The sequence below is a fragment of the Schizophyllum commune genome (assembly GCF_000143185.2).
Source record: "Schizophyllum commune H4-8 unplaced genomic scaffold SCHCOscaffold_10, whole genome shotgun sequence".
NCBI classification, from domain to species: Eukaryota; Fungi; Basidiomycota; class Agaricomycetes; order Agaricales; family Schizophyllaceae; genus Schizophyllum; species Schizophyllum commune.
Window position 1 is genome coordinate 863,789 of NW_026089547.1, and position 17,881 is coordinate 881,669.

The window sequence follows — 17,881 nt, forward strand, 5'->3', positions numbered from 1 at the left end:
CATATGGGCGCATCCTCGGCTGCGAACGTTGTAGCTCCGCTAGGGTGTGTAGCACGACTGGGGCATGGTCGAGCGGCGTGATGGGAACTCCCTCGCTCATTATCTGATGTAATGGGGTCTGCCCCGCGCGCTCTGCCCGACTGACCAAGTCCGTGAGGTCGTAGTCGTATTCGAGGTAGTTGTTGTCCCCCATGTCACGAGAGGCGCGTAGGAGGTCGGCGAATGCGCGCATACGACCGAGGTCGTTGTAGAAGCGGGTGTGTCGCGTCCAGATCCTCCCCGTCTTTAGTGATGAGGCGAAGTAACGCAGCCATCCTATGACCGCGTCCGCTGCGTCCATGGGATCGTCTGGTACCACCGCCCCTTCCTGCTCTCCTAGTTCGACGAAGATTTTCCAGGCCTCTCGCGCACAGTCTTGCGGCGTAGCGAGAGGATAAGGGCGTGGCGAGTTGGCCATTGTTGCCGGATGGGGTAGTGATCGTGCTGGAGTGGACGCGAAGTCGGCTTGGCTCAGATGAATGGAAGGGCGCTGTGAGTGTGCCGACATATCGGTGGCAGCTTGTTGGGATGTCGGGTCTCTGTATGCGCGGACGTCGCGGATGTCGTGGAGAGAGGTCGTGTTATCGATTCCACTGTGGGGCTCCGGGTACCACGTTGTGGTCGGTTGTGCCGGGTTTGCGTGTGCGGACGTCGGCCACATTCCCGGTATGGGCGCGTTTCCCGGTGTCTGGTACTGACTCTCCATCGACTGTTGGCGGGAGTGCGCGTAGGCCGACGTAGCACGTGGTGGGCTCGTGTGCGCGGGCGGTGCCGGGATGTATACGGATTCGGACGGAAGCGGTACCGGTCCCACGTGTCCGCGGCGTGTTATGTGGTCCGAGAGTCGCGGCGCGTTGCGGCGTTCGTATTCGACCCTCAGTTCTCCCTCCTCCGAAAAGGTGGGTGAAGCCATTAGCCCAGTAAACCTCGTCGGGGAGACTTGGTATTATGTTAGGCTCGGCTCAAGGGTTGGCGCAGTCGGCGCGGCGTGAACGACGAGTGAATACTCGGCGGTGGCACGAGCGGGTCGAGGCGCAATAGAGATCAGAAGAATAAGATTCAAGAGAAGATAGAAGAGAGAAGAGTCAAGCACAACTGAGTCAAGTAACTAGAATACCAAGTCTAAGGTGGCCTCATGGTCAGGCCAGCCTTATAAAGGAGTAACCATGCGTAGTAAGAGGTAAGTAAGATAAGATAAGATGGTAGGTGTCCTGAGAGGGAGGAAAGGAACGGGTCGTGACACCCGCTACCTGCCAAACCTTGCGGAATACACTCGCGTTCTGGACCCCCTCACTGGGAAGGAATTCAACAAGTCCTTCGCCGAGTGGACCGATGAGCACCAATACGCTTTTGAGAAGATTCGCGCGCTCGTTGCCTCCGCTGAATGTCTGACTGTCATTGACTACGAGGATGTGGGCGATAATAAGGTGTTTGTCACGACCGATGCCTCCGACTGGCGCACCGGTGCTGTTCTGTCTTGGGGTCCCACTTGGGAAACCGCGCGCCCTGTGGCCTACGACTCTGCCTCACTGAAGGGGGCCGAGCTTCACTACGCTACCCACGAGAAGGAGCTCCTCGCGGTCGTACGGGCGCTTAAGAAGTGGCGCGCGGATTTGTTGGGTATGCCTGTGCATGTCTATACCGACCACCGCACTCTCGAGAACTTCAATAGCCAGAAGGACCTCCCGTGGCGGCAGCTTCGCTGGATGGAGATAATGTCCCAATTTGAACTCCATATCACTTACCTCCCCGGGGATAAGAATACCGCGGCGGATGCTCTCTCACGCTTGCCCAACGACCCCGACGGACCTGCTCACAGTTCCGCACAGGATTCTTGGGCGCGCTATGGTATCTCCCCCGTCTGCGCCACCCTGCGCGTCCGCCCGGATACTGCTTGGCTTGCAGATATCAAGGCTGGTTATGAGGGCGACGCCTTCGTCGCCAAGTTGTCCTCGCGTGATGTCTCTGTGCCCGGCGTTGAGCTCCGGCACGGGCTTTGGTACGTTGGTGGTCGTCTCTATGTGCCCAAACATGCGAGCCTCAGGGAGGAGCTCTTCCAAGTCGCTCATGACTCTTGCGGCCACTTCGGCGCTGAGAAGTCGCTCAGTAATCTGCGCGACTCATACTACTGGCCGGGTATGCGCCGCGACCTTGAGCGCGTGTACGTGCCGTCTTGCCCCGATTGCCAGCGTAACAAGGCTTCTACCCGCGCTAAGGGCGGTCCCTTACACCCGCTGCCTGTGCCCGACCGCCGGGGGGAGGAGATTGCGATGGACTTTGTTGGCCCGCTGCCCGTTGACAGTGGCTATGACTGCATCCTCTCCATAACAGACAGGCTGGGTGCTGATTGTCGCATCGTGCCCACTCTAACTACGCTGACGGCCGAAGCGCTGGCGGTCGTTTTCTTTGACAACTGGGTCTGCGAGAACGGTCTCCCGCTCTTCATCACCCTCGATCGTGACAAGCTTTTCGTCTCCTGCTTCTGGCAGGCCCTTCACTCCCTCTGCGGCGTACAGTTGCGCATGTCCTCGGCTTATCACCCGCAAACCGATGGCTCCTCCGAGCGCTTCAATCAGACGATCAACCAGTGCTTGCGCTTCCATGTCGAACGCAATCAGAAGGGCTGGGTTAAGGCCCTGCCTCGAGTTCGCTTCGACATCATGAATTCAGTGAATGCCTCCACCGGTCTTACTCATTTCGAGATGCACATTGGACGCCACCCGCGGCGCATTCCCCCTCTCGTGCCCGACTCGCTCCCTCCTTCCTTGGAGGGCACCGCCGAGGCATTCTCTGCCGCGCGTCACCTGCAGGGCTTCCTGGACAATGAGGCTGAGGCGCGCGACATGCTTACCCAGGCCAAGGTTAACCAGGCTTTTGCGGCCAATGCTAGGCGGCCGTCCGAGCCTCCCATCGCCGTCGGTGATCGTGTGAAGGTCGCTACTTTCAATCGTCGGCAGCACTACAAGGCTAAGGGTGAGAAGCGAGTTGCTAAATTCATGCCCCGCTTCGACGGTCCTTTCACAGTCGTGAAGGCTTGCCCTGAGATGTCGACATACGAGTTGGACCTGCCCAACTCTGCCGTGTTCTCCAAGTTCCACGTCTCTGAGCTCGTGCTTTGGCGCGAGAATGATGATGCACTTTTCCCTTCGCGTCATCTGCTCAAGCCTGGTCCCCTCTTGACCCCAGATGGCTACGAGGAATATACTGTGGACCGGATCGTCGACGAGAAGCGCTCCCGGAAGTCCGTCAAGTATCTTGTTCGCTGGGTCGGTTATGGCCAGGAGGACGACACTTGGCTTCCCGCTGCCGAGCTCGCTGACTGCGAGGCGCTTGATCGTTGGCAGCTCTCGCGCGGCTTGCCCGTTACCTTTGTTCGTCGCTTTGCTGGCACGCCATGCCTCGCTCGTGCTCCGCTCTTGCTCCGCCCTCTCGCTTCGACCGCGACTCTCTTCTCAATTTTTTCGACACCTCGCGTCGATTCAGTAGTACCTGGGGGGGTGTAACGTGACCGTTCCTCGTGACGCACATACGCCACATATTACACTCGGCTGACGCCAAGGACAGCGTACATACACACACACATACATACTTACCTTACGCTTCTTGTACTCTTACCACGACCATCGCTCGCACACACACTGAATACGATGCGGTTCTGTTCTGACCTGTGTGAGTCCGCCTCTTAGTGTTCGGCCCTTGCGGCCGCTTTACACCAGCCCTAGAGTGAGTGCCTCCGCGATGTCAAGCTGCCAGTCGCGTGGAGTAAAGCCGAATGCATCCCGGAACATGCGCTCGAGTTTACTTTGCAGCTCCTGAGCGTCCGAGGGTGAAGGCAGTGTCACGAGTTGGTTATTGTTCTGTACAGCTCGACTCTAGCAGTCACTCGGTCACGTCACGCGTTCACGCCTTATATACCGAGTAGTCACACTTATACACTCTTTAGTCTGTGCGTTGTCGCCTTCGGTTTGTGTCTGTGTTTGGTGTTGCCGCTGGGCGTGCCAGCCCCTCCAGCTTGCCGCTGAGGGGGGCCTCTGAGGCCCTGCCCGGGGCTTTGTACCGGGTCTGTCGCTTGCCTTTCCCCCTTGCTGCTGCCATCCGACCACTGGGTCGTATTCGATCATCTACCGCCGACGCTCCTGCTATCTGCAACCTCCTTACCCGTTGGTCACTCCTTGCATCCACTTCTGATAGGCAGGCACAAGCACTGCGCATGGTCGAGATTGTGCCGTGATCGAAGGAACTGGTGTTCGTGGCGTTCATTGCATTTGCGCGCAACCTTTTCCAGGTCCTGGCTGCTGACAGAGGCGGAGGGGCCCACACGCATCTGCCCGTTTGTGGCGCAGACAATCGGCGAAAGGGACGAGGGTGAAAGAAGAGGACAAGTTGACAACCAGGAATTCAACACATCAACAGCCCAATTTGGGTACCCTTGAGCATCCATTCTCACTTGCGCGAGTCACACTCCTACCCAGGGAGCACTGCATTCATGGCTGGGGTGCACTGTTTCTCGAGTTTGGGTGTAAAGGAGTAGATGAAGGTCATAATATATATGGAACCTGCGATGAGAGGTAGGATGTAATCGGGCACCTTCCTCTGCTTCAAATTCGTCAAGGACGCGTAGTATCTAGTGTCCTATCTACGTGCAATTTACCACGAATTTCGACGCGTCTGGAGGCGGTGGACGCGCACGAGAGTGAGGCGCGCATGTCGCTGGAGGCGGCGGGCCCGGTGGTGCTCGTGGCTCGCATGAGCCAACGAATTTGAAACAACGGGGACCCTAGCATCAGACCGCCATTTGCGCCAGACGTTGAGGAGGTGTCTGCACCATGTAGACAGAGCCAAACAAAGCCGACAAAACGGCTGGTTCGAGACTAGGCAGGTCTAAAGAGCCAGTATAGGAAACTCGGAAACAAACCGGAAAGTGTGGAATCGGGAATGGTGCGCTGGAATGGGTGTTGTGTGCATGTTGCACGTAACACTTTTGCTCGATGTCAGCACTGCTGCAGCAGACTTTTCTCTTGGATTCTCAAGCTTGAGATCTCAAGCCCGGAAACACACGACCTGCAGCTTCAGCAGCACTGATGCGACGAGCTTTCCAAGTACCATGGCTGAGCAGTCCGAAGCCGCAGCTTGGACAAGCTAGGGCGCAGCTGGCGCGGCCGGTGCTTATCGAGTCTATGAGCTGTGGTTGAATCTTTGCCAACTCAGAGTGATCTCGGAAGACTTAGGTCGCGGAGCACCACGTGTGCCTACGTGGTTGCGGACAACCTTCATCTTGCACGTGTCTCGATCAGTAACCTCCCGCATCCTACATTCATTAGCAGATACACGCTCACCGTGTCACGCACCACCAAGAACCCACCACAGCGACGCAATGACCTCTTCTCCTCCTCCCCTCCGTCACCCTGTGCCTACCCATCCGGCTTACATCCCGGAACCTCCGTCGACCCCAGCGAGCCCGCCCGCAGGCTACCAACGATATTCATCTTCGCCTCAGCCTGGATCAACAGGCCAACCCGCACATTCCCAACAATATGTTCCCGCATATCCATTCCAGAACCCAGCAGCTCCTGGGCCTCAGCACCTCGCGCAGCCGCCCCAGCCTTCTCACTTCAGTGGACCCATTCCCGGCTGGAACATGAACAACATGGGCGTGGACAGCGCCACAGCGCAACTAGGGATGCAGTTGGGATCGAGCGCAGTAGCAGCTGGGCAGGAGTATGTGCAGAAGAACGTACGTGTAGCATGCGTTCTCAGTCACCGCCAACCTTACATCGCCTTCAGTTGCAATTCTTCCCCAAAGCCGCCGTTAAGCACCACTTCAACGTGTCAAACTCCTACGTGATCCACAAGCTCAAGCTTGTTCTCTTCCCGTGGACGCACAAGCCATGGGCGCGACGCAAGGCCGTCAACGCGTCGCACACGTACTCCCAGTCGCAGCCCTACGCGTCCGGCGCGGGATACCCCCAGTCCCAGTATTACCCACCGCACGCTGCTGCGACGTCTCCCACACAAGGTCCTCCGCCTGGCGATAACGCCCTCGAGGAGTTCCTCCCGCCAAGGGACGATATAAACTCCCCGGATCTGTATATACCATCCATGGCCATGGTCACGTACATCCTCGTCAGCGCGATTCAAAGAGGGTTGGGTGGCGGCTTCGACCCCAAGGTGGGTCATTTGTTTGACGCGTGCTCGCATGGAACTGACAATGCTTGAAGGTGTTGGGTGAGACGTTCTCCGTGTCCATCCTCATCGTCTTCGTCGATATCTGCTTCGTCAAGACAGGTACGCTATTCATCATGGCGTGCTGTTATCTCGCTCACAATAATCCCAGGAACCTTCCTCCTCGCCGTACCGCCCTCCGCTCAAGTCTCCCTAGTTGACCTCGTCGCATACAGCGGCTACAAATTCGTTGGCGTCACTGCTACCGTCCTCACCTCCTTCCTGCACCTTGGCAAGATGCTGTATACCCTCGTCTTCATTTACACTTTTTTGGCCAACGCTTTCTTTCTGGTAAGCAATATACACGGCTTGATCGCTACCTCCTCTAACGCTATCGCAGCTACGTGCGTTACGGCCTCTGCTCCTCCCTCCAACGCACAACAGCCCATCCACCGGACGCGACAGCGATTCCAGAAGACGTAGAATAGCCTTCCTTTTTGTCGAAGCCTGCGTTCAGATCGTCTGGATGTGGCTATTGGTTCGCTAGCATGTGTCGTGCAATAACCGATGATTGTTTGCAACTCGAGTTGCTTCAGTGTTGTGACCAGGAAGGATCATGCAAGTCAGTCACTTCTCTATAGTATTGTTCGACAGTACATTTGTTCTTTCTTTCGCTCTTCCCTCCCTTCTAGATAACAGTACAACATAGCCTTCCGATATTCGTGCCTCTGACTTCGAATTATCCCACTATGATCAACTCGCAGCAGCTGCCGCCCATCAAGGTGATGTCTACTCCTTGCGCCAGGCCTGGTACTGGTGGATGATGCCCGTTGTCTGCGAATGCATGAGCGGGATACGGCATAAGCAGACGTTCCAAGAAAGGACACGCACCGAACTGTCGTGGCCAGAAACATCCTCGGGCTTCCCTAGCTGCTTGAGGATGTTCTTCGCGAGGACCTTACCAAGTTCGACACCCATTTGGTCTGGCCAAGAGTGAGATCTCGGCTGCTACGACGAGAAGAGGAGTTTCTAACGTACCGTACGAGTTGATGCCCCAAATTGCGCCCTGGACGAAGATCTTGTGCTCGTACAAAGCGATCAATGAGCCTAGAGCACCGTGTTTAGCCGTTGCATGGAGGGAAGTCGACCAAGGGTGGCTCACCAAGTACAGCTGGCGTCAGCTTCGGGAACAGGATGCTGTTGCTGGGCCGGTTGCCCTCGAAGACCTTCGCCTTCACCACGATGTCGGACGCATTCGGACCGAGCTCCTTGCGAACCTCCTCCTCGGTCTTGCCGAACGCGAGAGCTTCGGGCTGCGCGAAGAAGTTGGAGAGCAAGATGCGGTGGTGAGAGCCGCCATCTGAAGGTCGATTAGTGAAGAGCATGAACGGCGAGTCGATGAGCGCCGCCCAGTCAGGAGATGGCTGACACATATCTAGCATGTCAGTAATATACACTCACCAGCAACCTTGAGCTCATTGTGGCTCGTCGCCGGCGCGAGAAAGTCCGCGGGGACGAGTTTCGTGCCCTGGTGAAGGAGTTGATAGAAGGAATGCTGGCCGTTGGTACCGGACGCGCCCCAGATAATTGGCTACGAAGTGCGTCAGCCAATGAATAGAACGATGCGATCAGCACATACGCCAGTCTGATAGTTGACCCTATCACCCTTCTTTGTGACGGTCTTGCCGTTGCTCTCCATGTCACCCTGCTGGAAGTAATCCGCAAACTTGTGCAGGTACTGGTCATAGGGGAGAAGGACGTGCGTTTGCGAGCCTGCGACGATAGGTAAGCAAGACGTTGTACAAGCCGCCACGACGCCTACCGTAAAAGTCGTTGTACCAGATGCCGATAAGCGCGAGGATGACGGGCAGGTTCTCCTCCAAGGGCGTCGAGGTAAAGTGCTTGTCCATGTCGTTCGCGCCGCGAAGGAGTTCCTCAAAGTTCTCGTACCCGATGCTGAGCGCGATGCTGAGACCGATGGCGCTCCAGAGGCTGTAGCGGCCGCCGACCCAGTCCCAGAACGCAAACATGTTCTCCTCGGCGATGCCAAACTCGGTGACCTTGGCGGTGTTGGTGGAGAGCGCGACGAAGTGCTTCGCGACGTGCGCCTGGTCCTTGGCGGTGGCGAGGAACCAGTTGCGAGCGGAGATCGCGTTCGTGATGGTCTCCTGGGTGGTGAAGGTCTTGGAGGCGATGATGAAGAGCGTGGTCTCGGGGTCGCAGAGCTTGGTGGTCTCGGCGAGGTGGGTGCCGTCGATGTTGGAGACGAAGTGGAAGTCGAGGGAGCGAATGGAGTAGGGCTTGAGCGCCTCGGTGACCATGACGGGGCCGAGATCGCTGCCGCCGATGCCAATGTTGACGATGGACTTGATGGGCTTGCCGGTGTAGCCCTTCCAGTCGCCGGACCTGACGGCGTCGGAGAAGGACTTGATGTGGGCGAGGACTTTGGGGACCTCGTTGACACCCGGCTCCTTGGACGTCTTGCTGGTGAAGGACGATGTGATATCGCGGAGGGCGACGTGAAGGACGGCGCGGTCCTCGGTCGTGTTGATGTGTTCGCCGGCGAACATGGCGTCCCGGAGGCTCTCGACATTGGCCTCGCGCGCAAGGCTGAACAACGCGCTCAGGATCTCGGGGGTGATGAGGTTCTTAGAGTAGTCGACGAGGAACTTGTTCTCCGGGTTGGAAGACGAGGTGTACGTCCTGGAGAACTTGGAGAAGCGCTCGGGATCGGACGCGAAAAGGTCCCTGAGCTTGAGGGACGCCTTTTGCTTGTCATAGATCTCTTGGAGCTTTGCCCATGAGGGGTAGCTGGATGCGGTTGACATGATGGAGATGGAGGAAGATATAGACGTGGGATGGGCGGAGACGCGGTGGATCGGCAATCGATGTGGTGGTTGCAGACAAGCGATGTCAGCGAACTTGCGCGAAGTTCAAGCGAGGCCGTCCGAGGCGCTGTAATCTCGGACCGAGACCACGCGATGACGACAGGCCTTCCTCCGCCCTGAACAGGGCATGACGATAACATTCCAGCTCGCATCGGGCCTCTATGAGGCCTTTAGCAGTTCATCTTACGCTTGCGGCCAACCTAGATGGCGTCCATGGACCGCATATAACCAGCCAAGCGCCCTTGCCATCGACCAATGCACCCATCGCAGCCTTCAGATTCCTGCCCTCCTCTGCGCGAGCTCGGCGACCATATGCGAAGCAACCGGGCTCAGCATGGCATGACGTCGTCGGCGAGAGTTCTTTTGATCCGACTCTGGCACTATAAAGGCATTCCTCATACGGACAACTACCCATATTTTCTTCCCTTCCCTCCCCATCCACCATCCCACAGCATCGCCCCTTCACCAAAGTCGCTATGCCCGAAGGAACTATGAAGGCGCTCGTCTACAGCGAGGTTTGTTCCTCGTCCCCCACCTTCATCTGGCTATATGCTCAACGTGGTCCGCGACGCTCAGCCTACCAAGTTCGAGATCAAGCAAGTTCCCAAGCCCAAGATCGGCGACGATGATGTTCTACTTAAAGGTATGTCCTTGTATGCTCCAGGTAGTCGCCATACTGACCGTCGCCTAGTCTCACTCTGTGGTGTGTACTCGTCTACAATTACATAGAGATCGCGTTCATGACGCTTTTGTTAGGCGTATGCGGGACTGATCTACATATTCATGAGGGTGCGTTTCACACATCCCATTTCCCGTCGTCTCGACTGACATCTGGTCTAGGCGAGTTTATTGCCACCTTCCCTGTATGCGCTTCCCCTTGCGCGCGTTGTACCAGTTTCTCATAGGCATGTAGCTTATCCCAGGACATGAAGCCGTAGGCTCTGTCATCGAGATGGGCAAGAATGTGAAGGGCTTCGATGTTGGCGACCGTTGCGTCGCCGATGTTGGTGTTACCGTACGTGTTATATGTTCGTGGTTGTGCTTTGCTGATCCACTTTGTAGTGCGACAACTGCTTTTACTGCCGTCGCGGTAACACATTGTACTGCGAGAACTTCAAGGCTCGCGGCGTCTCCTCCGAAGGTGGTTTCGCAGAGTACATTGCCTAGTGAGTTCACGCGGACATATGGTTTAGGCGCGCTCTAATGTCACCGCCAGCCCGCAGCACAAGCTCTACAAGATCAAGAACATGACTGATCAGCAGGCCACCCTCATGGAGCCGGCGGCTTGTGCCCTGCATGGGCTCGACAAGCTGAACCCTCCTGTCGGCATCGAGGTCCTGCTGATGGGTGCCGGTCCGACGGGCCTGATCTTGGCTCAGCTGCTCAAGCTGAATGGCGCGGTCCGCATCGTCCTTGCTGCGAACAAAGGTATCAAGATGGACATCGCGAAGAATCTTGGCGTCGCCGATGAGTACGTCGAGCTCGACAGGCAGAACCCGGAGGCGCAGTGGCAGAAACTGAAGGAGGACAACCCGTACGGCTTCGACGTGGTCGTCGAGGCCACCGGTGTCGAGAAGCTGGCCGATGCTAGCATCAACTATGTCCGCCGCGGTGGTACGCTCATGATCTACGGCGTGTATGAGAACAAGGCGCGCGTTCACTGGCCGCCGTCCAAGGTGAGGGGAATTGCCGCTCAGATAATTCGGCGATAGTGGCTTACGGCGATTAGATCTTCGGCGACGAGATCAAGATCATCGGCTCGTTCTCCCAGACGTACTGCTTCCCGCGCACGGTCGCTTATCTCGACTCGGGAAAGATCAAGACCGAAGGCATGGTCACCGATGTCTTCAAACTTGATGACTTCCAGGCCGCCCTTGACAAGATGAACAGCAGGGGCGCACTCAAGATCTGCATCGAGCCCTGAGCCTGCAGATCCGCGTTAGGTCTACTTACATCGCGCCGCAAGTCGGACGTGGTGTTAGACCGCTATATATGTGTATCATCGAGGGCACGAACCCTTTGTAAGCTATACCTGTTCACTTATTCGCTTCGTGTATACCTTCCGAGATGTTGTACAATAGGCCTCATATCGCCCAATGTCATGTCACTCGCGCGCTTTCATACCTCTTTTTCGTCTTCCTTTCCCTCTACTTTGGGAACAATCGGGGTGCATTGGACAAGTCCGGGACGATTTACGGGCCACCGTTGTAGAGCCGCCATCGGCTTAGAGGACAGTGGCAGGATCGAACTTAGACGCTGTCTTCGCACCGCGGCGCCGGGCCCGCGTCAGTGATTCGGCATTACGCGAAAAGTGATTGGACGCCACATATTCTCGGCGCTCGTCTTCCAATACTTTTCCGCACGTTGTACACTCATTTCTCGTCATGAACATATCTATCCGATCCACTTAGTTTCTTACTCGTGTACGCTTCACCCAGCACTTGGATCGATATACAGACAAGAAGAATATCCCGAACTTACGCGCGCCGCGGACTTTACTCCAGCCCAGCAAACGACTCGCAAGCTCGGCAGACCACACGCACCCTCGGCTGAAGTCAAGCTCCCCCGGACTCCGCTCAAGTCCAGCGCAAGCCAACACGGCTGACAGTACCAGTCTTAGACTCAATGGTAGTCAATGCTCTAGGCGTCGAGGAGCTCGAACGGCTACCCATATTCTCTGCCCGCGATGCCTGCCGGGATATTGTGCTGGGGAGCGTACGTCTTATTCCCTTCGTGTTGTCTATATCAATATCTATCTTCTTTCCTTCCTGTGTCTTCAGCATATGTGCTAACAAACGTGATCGGTCGTCCAGGTTGCCGGCATGGTCTCCGAGCTTTTCGAGTACCCCTTCGACCTCGCGAAGACGCGTCTTCAGGCGCAACTCCTGTCCCCCACCGCCGACTTGATGCCTTTCACGGGTCCTATGGACTGTCTGAAGCAGACATATGTCGAAGAGGGAGTGAGGGGATTGTATCGGGTACGTCTCGTCTTCCTCCCTAATATCTTCTTGCGCTAACGTTACTTCCCGTTGCTTGAAGGGCTTGACAGTGCCATTAGTAGGTGCCATGGCGGAGACTTCCGCCCTCTTCCTGTCATATACCTACATCCAACACACCATGCGGCAAATGTCGTCAAATTACAACTCGCCACTCAGCATAGCGGAGCTCTCTGCTGCAGCCGCAGGTTCAGGATTTGCTGCAAGCTTCATCATGTGCGTAGTATATCGATCATCTTTTTTGTCGCCTAACCTGTTGTTCGTAGTACCCCGCTCGAGCTCGTGAAATGTCGAATGCAGGTTCAGCTCATGAACAGTCACACCAAACTACGCACACAACCATCCCCTGCTCCGGCATCCGCACCCAAAGCCACTCGTCCGCATCCCCCTTCATCCCTACCTGGCTCCTCCTCGAACTCTTCGTCACGAATATTGCCCATCCTCTCGCACACTGGCGCCTTCCAGACCGCTGCCCAGTCCCGGAATATCTCATCCTCCATGTCCCACCTGCCGGGGCCCTGGCAAGTCGTCAAAAGCACCGTACGCAGCAGCGGCATTCAGGGCCTCTGGGTGGGCCACGTCGGTACCATCCTGCGCGAGACAGGCGGCACCGCGATCTGGTTTGCCATCAAGGAGTGGACGAGCCGTCTTATGATCGACCGCCGCCTCATTCGAAACGGCATTCACCCCGATGCTACCAGCCGGCGTGCGACGTCGCTGCTGCCTTGGGAGTCTGCCCTCGCCGGCGCGGTCGGCGGCGCGGTTTGTGCCTTTGCGCTCTACCCCACCGACACCGTCAAAAGCGCCATGCAGACGGAGGCGGACCTAGGGTACTTGCAGGGCAAGGCCGAGGCGGGGCGCGTGCGCGTGAAGCAGACGTTTCTGAGCACGCTGCGGCACATGTACCGCAGCCACGGCCTACGAGGGCTGTACGCAGGGTGCGGGATGACGGTGGCGCAGGCGATTCCGAGCAGTGGCATTGTGTTTGTGGTGTACGATGGGTTGTCGGGGTATTTTGCCTGACAGTGGACGGTATGAGCATTAGACATAGATTACATTGCTGTGTTAATATCTAATAGCAACGCATCACGCTTCACCATGCTCGTATGGATATCCATGTGGAGAGTAGGCTACCTGTAGCGCAGACAACACCTGCTCGTGCAGTGAGCGAGAATCAAGTGCCAGTCAGGCAGGTCGCTAGTTTGGAAGGACGAGGTTCAGCATGATGAGCGCGCAAACATGCGCGCACGAAATTCTCACCTCAAGCGTACACGAGCGACGTGTCCGGGTTCGCAGGAGGAGGGAAGGTTTCCTGCGAGCAAACGCGCTTCGTGCGGAGGGCTTGAGTAAGAAGAAAGGAGCGATTCAGGTGAGATAACAGCGTCTACATGCCGTATGTCAGTATTAGAAGCATTCAGCCTTCATAGTCGTCGCGAGGCCGTTTTGTGGTGGTCGTCAGAGCCAGTGGAAGTACGCAAACGATCGAAGGGGCACGCGACGCGTCGGGGCGCTTGTCTCGACTTTTCGACCATTTGACCGCGGAATGGTCAGGCGAGAGAGAGCGGTCAGGCGTGAAGGGGACTGGAGGGTCAGGTGGTGGATCGAGGAAGCTGGTATATATGGGCGCATGCTGAATGTCGCGTCTCGTTCTACTTTCTCCTCTTCACATCCCCGACAGCGAGCGCCGAAAGCAAAGACAATCGTAAGCGGAGTCAGCGGAGCAGTGCGTCATGGACGCCGAAGCGAGGACGGTTTTCGCGCGGACGAGGGCGGGGCTTGTGCAGCGCAGAGGGACGTTTGGGGAATCGTCGGTTTGCGGGGGAGGATACCGAACCGGGTCATCAGTGAGCTTACGTTTCTGATTACGTAACCACTACCCCACGGGAGGGACATCCGATACCCCGTGGGGAGGGACCGCCATCGGGCCCATCGAGGCCGGCGCACTCTTGGCTTTCGCACCGACACTCATCGTCGTCGTCCATGTTCAGCACCGCGACAGCACAACAGGGCCCCATCCGCCAGGACGGGTTCGAGTCCTCCTTCGAGTCCGCCAGCACGCCCCCGCTCGACTCGCTCAACACCATCAACCACCCCTTCCTCAAATTTGCAGCAAACCACGACAACATCGACTTCACCGACGATCTTACTGGTCTCATATCCCACGAGCGCTCGACACACTCGCCGGCCCCGACGAACAGTCAGTAACAGTACCTCTGCCCCCTTGCTTGCCATTGATCACCCCGCAGCCTTGTCCACCTCGGCCACCTCAAATTCGTCCACGTACCAGCACAACATCTTCGACATCTCTGCCCCTACTCAGCTCTCTATGCATCACAACAGAGACGAGTTTGCACTTCAGCACAGGGAGGGCACGTCGCCTCCGGAAAAGTACGTCCCCCCCTCTGCGCACCCACGTTCGATTCTCATGCATGTTCCAGCTACTCTACTGGCACCCGCCCGGACTCTGCATTCCCCGCTAATTTCAACTCAACTCTGCCTGCGCTCAACTCGTCTATGCGCTACGACCCCCAGCCCCCGCCGCGCTTTGACCCAGCCGCGGCCAACCGCACGGGCTTCGACGCAGGGGGCCGACCCTTCGACCGGAACTCGTTCGACGCGGCTAGGCAGGACCGTGTGCATACCTCTCCAACCTTCTCAGACCACCGCTTCGACAACCGCTCCTTTGCCGCAGACCGCTTCGACAGCACTGGCCGTCCGTTCGATCCCCGATTTGACCATTTCTCCGAGTCTCGGCGCTCAGACTCGTTCGACCAGACAGGGGATGGCCATCACTTTGGCGACGCCGCTCGCTTCGGCGAACAGGAAGAGCATGTCAATCGGTGCGTATACGCACGCCCATTCATAGCCCAGTTGCTGACTATCCTTAGCTTCGATCCTTCTCATCCTGGGCACCATCACGCATTAGACAAGTCTTGGGAACGGCACTTCACGCCGAGCCCTGACTCGCCATTTGCGGCTGGTATGCCCCTATCTCTTTGCCTCAGAATCATCTTTAAGCGCTGGTTTAGGTTTAGCTCGTGAGGCAGGGCGCCCAACCACAGCTAGTACGAATGCCACCAGCAGATCGCGATCAAGGAGCAGGCCGCCTGTGAGTAAATCCCACAGTTATACGTATCAATTATTGAATCGTGCCCAGTCTGTTGGCCCTCAGCGTACCACGCGTTCCCGCCGTAATGGGTCGTTCAGTTCCGCGGCGAGCGGCAGAATCGGAAGGTCAGCATCAATTAACTCGCCCGAAATGAAAGTATTTACGCATAGTAGATCCGACTCCATCTCGTCGTTGTCGGGCACGTCGCCCACTCGGCCTCATGCCATCGTCATCCCAGGCAAGAACCAGTGGGGCTCGTTGGGTAGCGCTGGCGGACTGAATGGTCTCAACAACGGCATCAACGGCGTTGGGATGGGCATGGGCGGATACAGTGCTTCGTATGTCATTTCCCTTTTCCAACTATCGTCACGCCTAATCTTTGGGAGTAGTAGCCCCGAGTCCGCCTTCTCGCTTCCTACCCCAGACTCAGGCTTCCCGCACAGCTTTAGCAGTGCCTATGGGGCATTTGCAGGTGTGTGCTTACGTGTCTACGTCTGTTGGACAAAACTGACGGTGGCGCAGGGTCCAAAGACGGTCTTACGACGCCAACCTCGAGCTCGCTTCCAAGCCTGACGGGTTTGCCGAGCTTGGGTGGATCGCAATACCATGCCCCTGCCGCAGCTCCCCAGCAAGCCACGCAGAACAAGCTGGATGAGAAGCGAAGGTAATTGACATCACTTTCCTCTCATCATTAGTTTGCTCACGTGAGTGCAGGCGCCGCCGTGAAAGCCACAACGCTGTTGAGCGTCGCCGCCGCGACAACATAAACGGTTTGTCGATATCCCGAGGTCTTGTCATTGACTTACTGTTGCTCCAGAGCGCATCTCTGAGCTTGCAGGCCTCATCCCCGAGGAAATGCTGGATGGGGTTGCCGGGCAAGGTACGTGTTATCCTCGTCAAGTACCCCACATATTGAAGAGGAACAACAGGTGGCAATGCCGGCGACAAGGCAGAGAAGGACAAGGCTGGCCAGTCGCCGACCTCGCCGACGTCCCCCATGCTTGACATGCTTAAGATGGAAGACGGCGATAGCGCAGAGGGTTTGAATGCGCCTGGGACCGTGACCCCGACGCCTGCGACTGCGAACGACTCGAAGGACAAGCCCAATTCGATGAAGGCGAACAAGGGCATGATCCTACGCAAGAGTGTCGAGTATATTCGGTGCGTATGAGAATGGATCAATCGGGGGATGATACTCATCCAGTGTTAGATACCTTCAGCAACTGGTGAACGCGCAAGGTGCGCGTAACCGCGAGTTGGAGGATGAGCTGCGCGGCTATCGCGGCAATGGTACGTCGCGCATGCATGCCACACTCAGTGTAGCTGACAGGATTTGGAGGCAATGGCAATGGAAACGGCCAAGGGTACGGTAGCGGTTTTAGCAATGGCTCTTTCGGCAACTTTGGAAACAATGGTGGGTGGCACGAACGAGTATGCTCCGCTGGGGCTTAAATCCATCCTGCAGGCTTCGAAACGTTCAACTCTGGACGTGAGTTCCTCACCATCCAGGAGGAGGATATTGAGATGCGTGACGGAGAGCGCTCGAAGAATGAGCAGGCCGGTAATGGACCTGCCGACGACAGACCCCAAGGTATGTGATAGGCAGCTACGCGCGCTGTCCATGTTGCTGATACTGCACGTAGACGATCGCCCTCGCGGGGGCAATGGCAATGACCCAACCCGCGGCGACTCGCCCCTTACCGCGCCATCCTCTTCAGGTGGCGAGGAAGAAGACGAGGACAGCGACGACGAATATGTCGAGGGGCCGAAGCGCGCCCGTCGCCGCACGGGCGCCAAGAAAGGTCAGAAAACGCCTCGCGCAGGCGATGCAAACAAGGTCAACGGCGCGAAGGGGAGCCCCGTCCTCGCGAGCGCTCTGCGACGGGGGCGGCGTGGTCGCAGTGACGAGACGGACGAGGGCATGGAGGAGTGAGCCTAGCGGCCGTGCAACGAACAGACAGACAACGACTATAATGACCCTCATACGTATGTCTCGTCGACCCTGCATCGTCGCCGCTGCTCTCCTGCATTGTTCATCGTACCCTTCTCGCACAATATCGGTTATCATTCTTTCTGGGCCTTCGAACGCCCGTTGTACAATCTACCGTTCATCCATGTATCTGTATTATTTACCACTCACCGCAGTCAGTCGAGGAGGCTGATACCTAGCTGCTCTCGCCTCTCGTGCTTTCCATCATTCCATCGCCCGGGTCGTCGTTACTGACTGTCACTTGGTGTTATCTTGCTTTACTCCTGTACTAGTTATGTATGCCAATCAATGCTCAACGTGTTGCAGCGTCCCAAAGTGCTTGACTGGACTATTCACTGCTGGTATCCTATGTCCGAAGCGGCAACGCAGCCAACTGGATTATTCTCAGTCTTCAAGCGTAAGGTGTGAACAATTCAGACGTACCGCGGGTCCCGCGCGCGAAGGGACAGGCCTTCCCGACGACCTGCCGGAACTTTGCGTACGGAAGCTAACAGACGTCAGTTCCTGGTCAGTTCCCATGCGCTTCCTGCGTGCGTCTGCCACTTCAAACGCGCTTCTCCGTTCAGTTTGGAGTCAACAAGCCCCGCATCATGTGGGAAGGGGAGACCGGGTGTGAGTCCCTTTCAATTGCGTCGGCGCTCATGGGAGTGCGCCTGAGAAGGACGGACATAATAACTCATTCGCCCGCTGGTTCAAG

General features: G+C 57.0%; 10 protein-coding genes across 10 annotated transcripts; 7 read left to right on the top strand and 3 right to left on the bottom strand.

Moving 5' to 3' along the window:
- Positions 1–55: 55 nt before the first annotated feature.
- On the bottom strand, positions 56–952 carry SCHCODRAFT_02477124 (uncharacterized protein; the record flags this gene model as incomplete). Its single annotated transcript, XM_050342754.1, has 3 exons — positions 56–558; positions 634–737; positions 777–952. Coding segments are annotated over 3 exons (783 nt in total), but the record flags the coding sequence as incomplete, so codon positions are not given.
- A 286-nt stretch (positions 953–1,238) lies between these two features.
- Positions 1,239–1,511, top strand: SCHCODRAFT_02512622 (uncharacterized protein; the record flags this gene model as incomplete). Its single annotated transcript, XM_050343275.1, has 1 exon — positions 1,239–1,511. A coding segment is annotated over one exon (273 nt), but the record flags the coding sequence as incomplete, so codon positions are not given.
- Positions 1,512–2,699: 1,188 nt separating this feature from the next.
- Positions 2,700–3,032, top strand: SCHCODRAFT_01057425 (uncharacterized protein; the record flags this gene model as incomplete). Its single annotated transcript, XM_050340954.1, has 1 exon — positions 2,700–3,032. A coding segment is annotated over one exon (333 nt), but the record flags the coding sequence as incomplete, so codon positions are not given.
- Positions 3,033–3,179: 147 nt separating this feature from the next.
- SCHCODRAFT_02446797 (uncharacterized protein) lies at positions 3,180–3,353 on the top strand (the record flags this gene model as incomplete). The annotated part of the gene is made up of 1 exon (XM_003028967.1): positions 3,180–3,353. A coding segment is annotated over one exon (174 nt), but the record flags the coding sequence as incomplete, so codon positions are not given.
- Positions 3,354–3,978: 625 nt separating this feature from the next.
- SCHCODRAFT_02512056 (uncharacterized protein) lies at positions 3,979–4,229 on the bottom strand (the record flags this gene model as incomplete). The annotated part of the gene is made up of 2 exons (XM_050343264.1): positions 3,979–4,141; positions 4,198–4,229. Coding segments are annotated over 2 exons (195 nt in total), but the record flags the coding sequence as incomplete, so codon positions are not given.
- Positions 4,230–5,298: 1,069 nt separating this feature from the next.
- On the top strand, positions 5,299–6,689 carry SCHCODRAFT_02587487 (YIF1-domain-containing protein; the record flags this gene model as incomplete). The annotated part of the gene is made up of 6 exons (XM_003028966.2): positions 5,299–5,773; positions 5,824–6,207; positions 6,258–6,324; positions 6,374–6,552; positions 6,602–6,605; positions 6,646–6,689. The coding sequence occupies exons 1-6, from the start codon at positions 5,414–5,416 to the stop codon at positions 6,687–6,689; spliced, it is 1,038 nt and encodes a 345-aa protein (XP_003029012.1). The 5' UTR covers positions 5,299–5,413.
- A 301-nt stretch (positions 6,690–6,990) lies between these two features.
- SCHCODRAFT_02512665 (Phosphoglucose isomerase) lies at positions 6,991–9,029 on the bottom strand (the record flags this gene model as incomplete). Its single annotated transcript, XM_003028652.2, has 6 exons — positions 6,991–7,184; positions 7,240–7,308; positions 7,364–7,561; positions 7,663–7,792; positions 7,841–7,974; positions 8,024–9,029. The coding sequence occupies 6 exons, from the start codon at positions 9,027–9,029 to the stop codon at positions 6,991–6,993; spliced, it is 1,731 nt and encodes a 576-aa protein (XP_003028698.1).
- Positions 9,030–9,501: 472 nt separating this feature from the next.
- On the top strand, positions 9,502–11,216 carry SCHCODRAFT_02636705 (GroES-like protein). The gene is made up of 9 exons (XM_003028965.2): positions 9,502–9,604; positions 9,666–9,732; positions 9,781–9,792; positions 9,846–9,878; positions 9,930–9,952; positions 10,003–10,104; positions 10,152–10,255; positions 10,306–10,765; positions 10,819–11,216. The coding sequence occupies exons 1-9, from the start codon at positions 9,566–9,568 to the stop codon at positions 11,011–11,013; spliced, it is 1,035 nt and encodes a 344-aa protein (XP_003029011.1). The 5' UTR covers positions 9,502–9,565; the 3' UTR covers positions 11,014–11,216.
- Positions 11,217–11,422: 206 nt separating this feature from the next.
- SCHCODRAFT_02636708 (mitochondrial carrier) lies at positions 11,423–13,259 on the top strand. Its single transcript, XM_003028964.3, has 4 exons — positions 11,423–11,804; positions 11,903–12,067; positions 12,129–12,301; positions 12,352–13,259. The coding sequence occupies exons 1-4, from the start codon at positions 11,715–11,717 to the stop codon at positions 13,106–13,108; spliced, it is 1,185 nt and encodes a 394-aa protein (XP_003029010.1). The 5' UTR covers positions 11,423–11,714; the 3' UTR covers positions 13,109–13,259.
- Positions 13,260–13,670: 411 nt separating this feature from the next.
- Positions 13,671–17,497, top strand: SCHCODRAFT_02636716 (HLH-domain-containing protein). Its single transcript, XM_050345928.1, has 16 exons — positions 13,671–14,282; positions 14,332–14,473; positions 14,524–14,925; positions 14,974–15,065; positions 15,115–15,194; positions 15,243–15,319; positions 15,368–15,532; positions 15,584–15,666; positions 15,717–15,858; positions 15,909–15,964; positions 16,012–16,074; positions 16,124–16,355; positions 16,405–16,484; positions 16,534–16,608; positions 16,660–16,785; positions 16,838–17,497. The coding sequence occupies exons 1-16, from the start codon at positions 14,066–14,068 to the stop codon at positions 17,125–17,127; spliced, it is 2,322 nt and encodes a 773-aa protein (XP_050198489.1). The 5' UTR covers positions 13,671–14,065; the 3' UTR covers positions 17,128–17,497.
- The last annotated feature ends 384 nt before the right edge of the window (positions 17,498–17,881 follow it).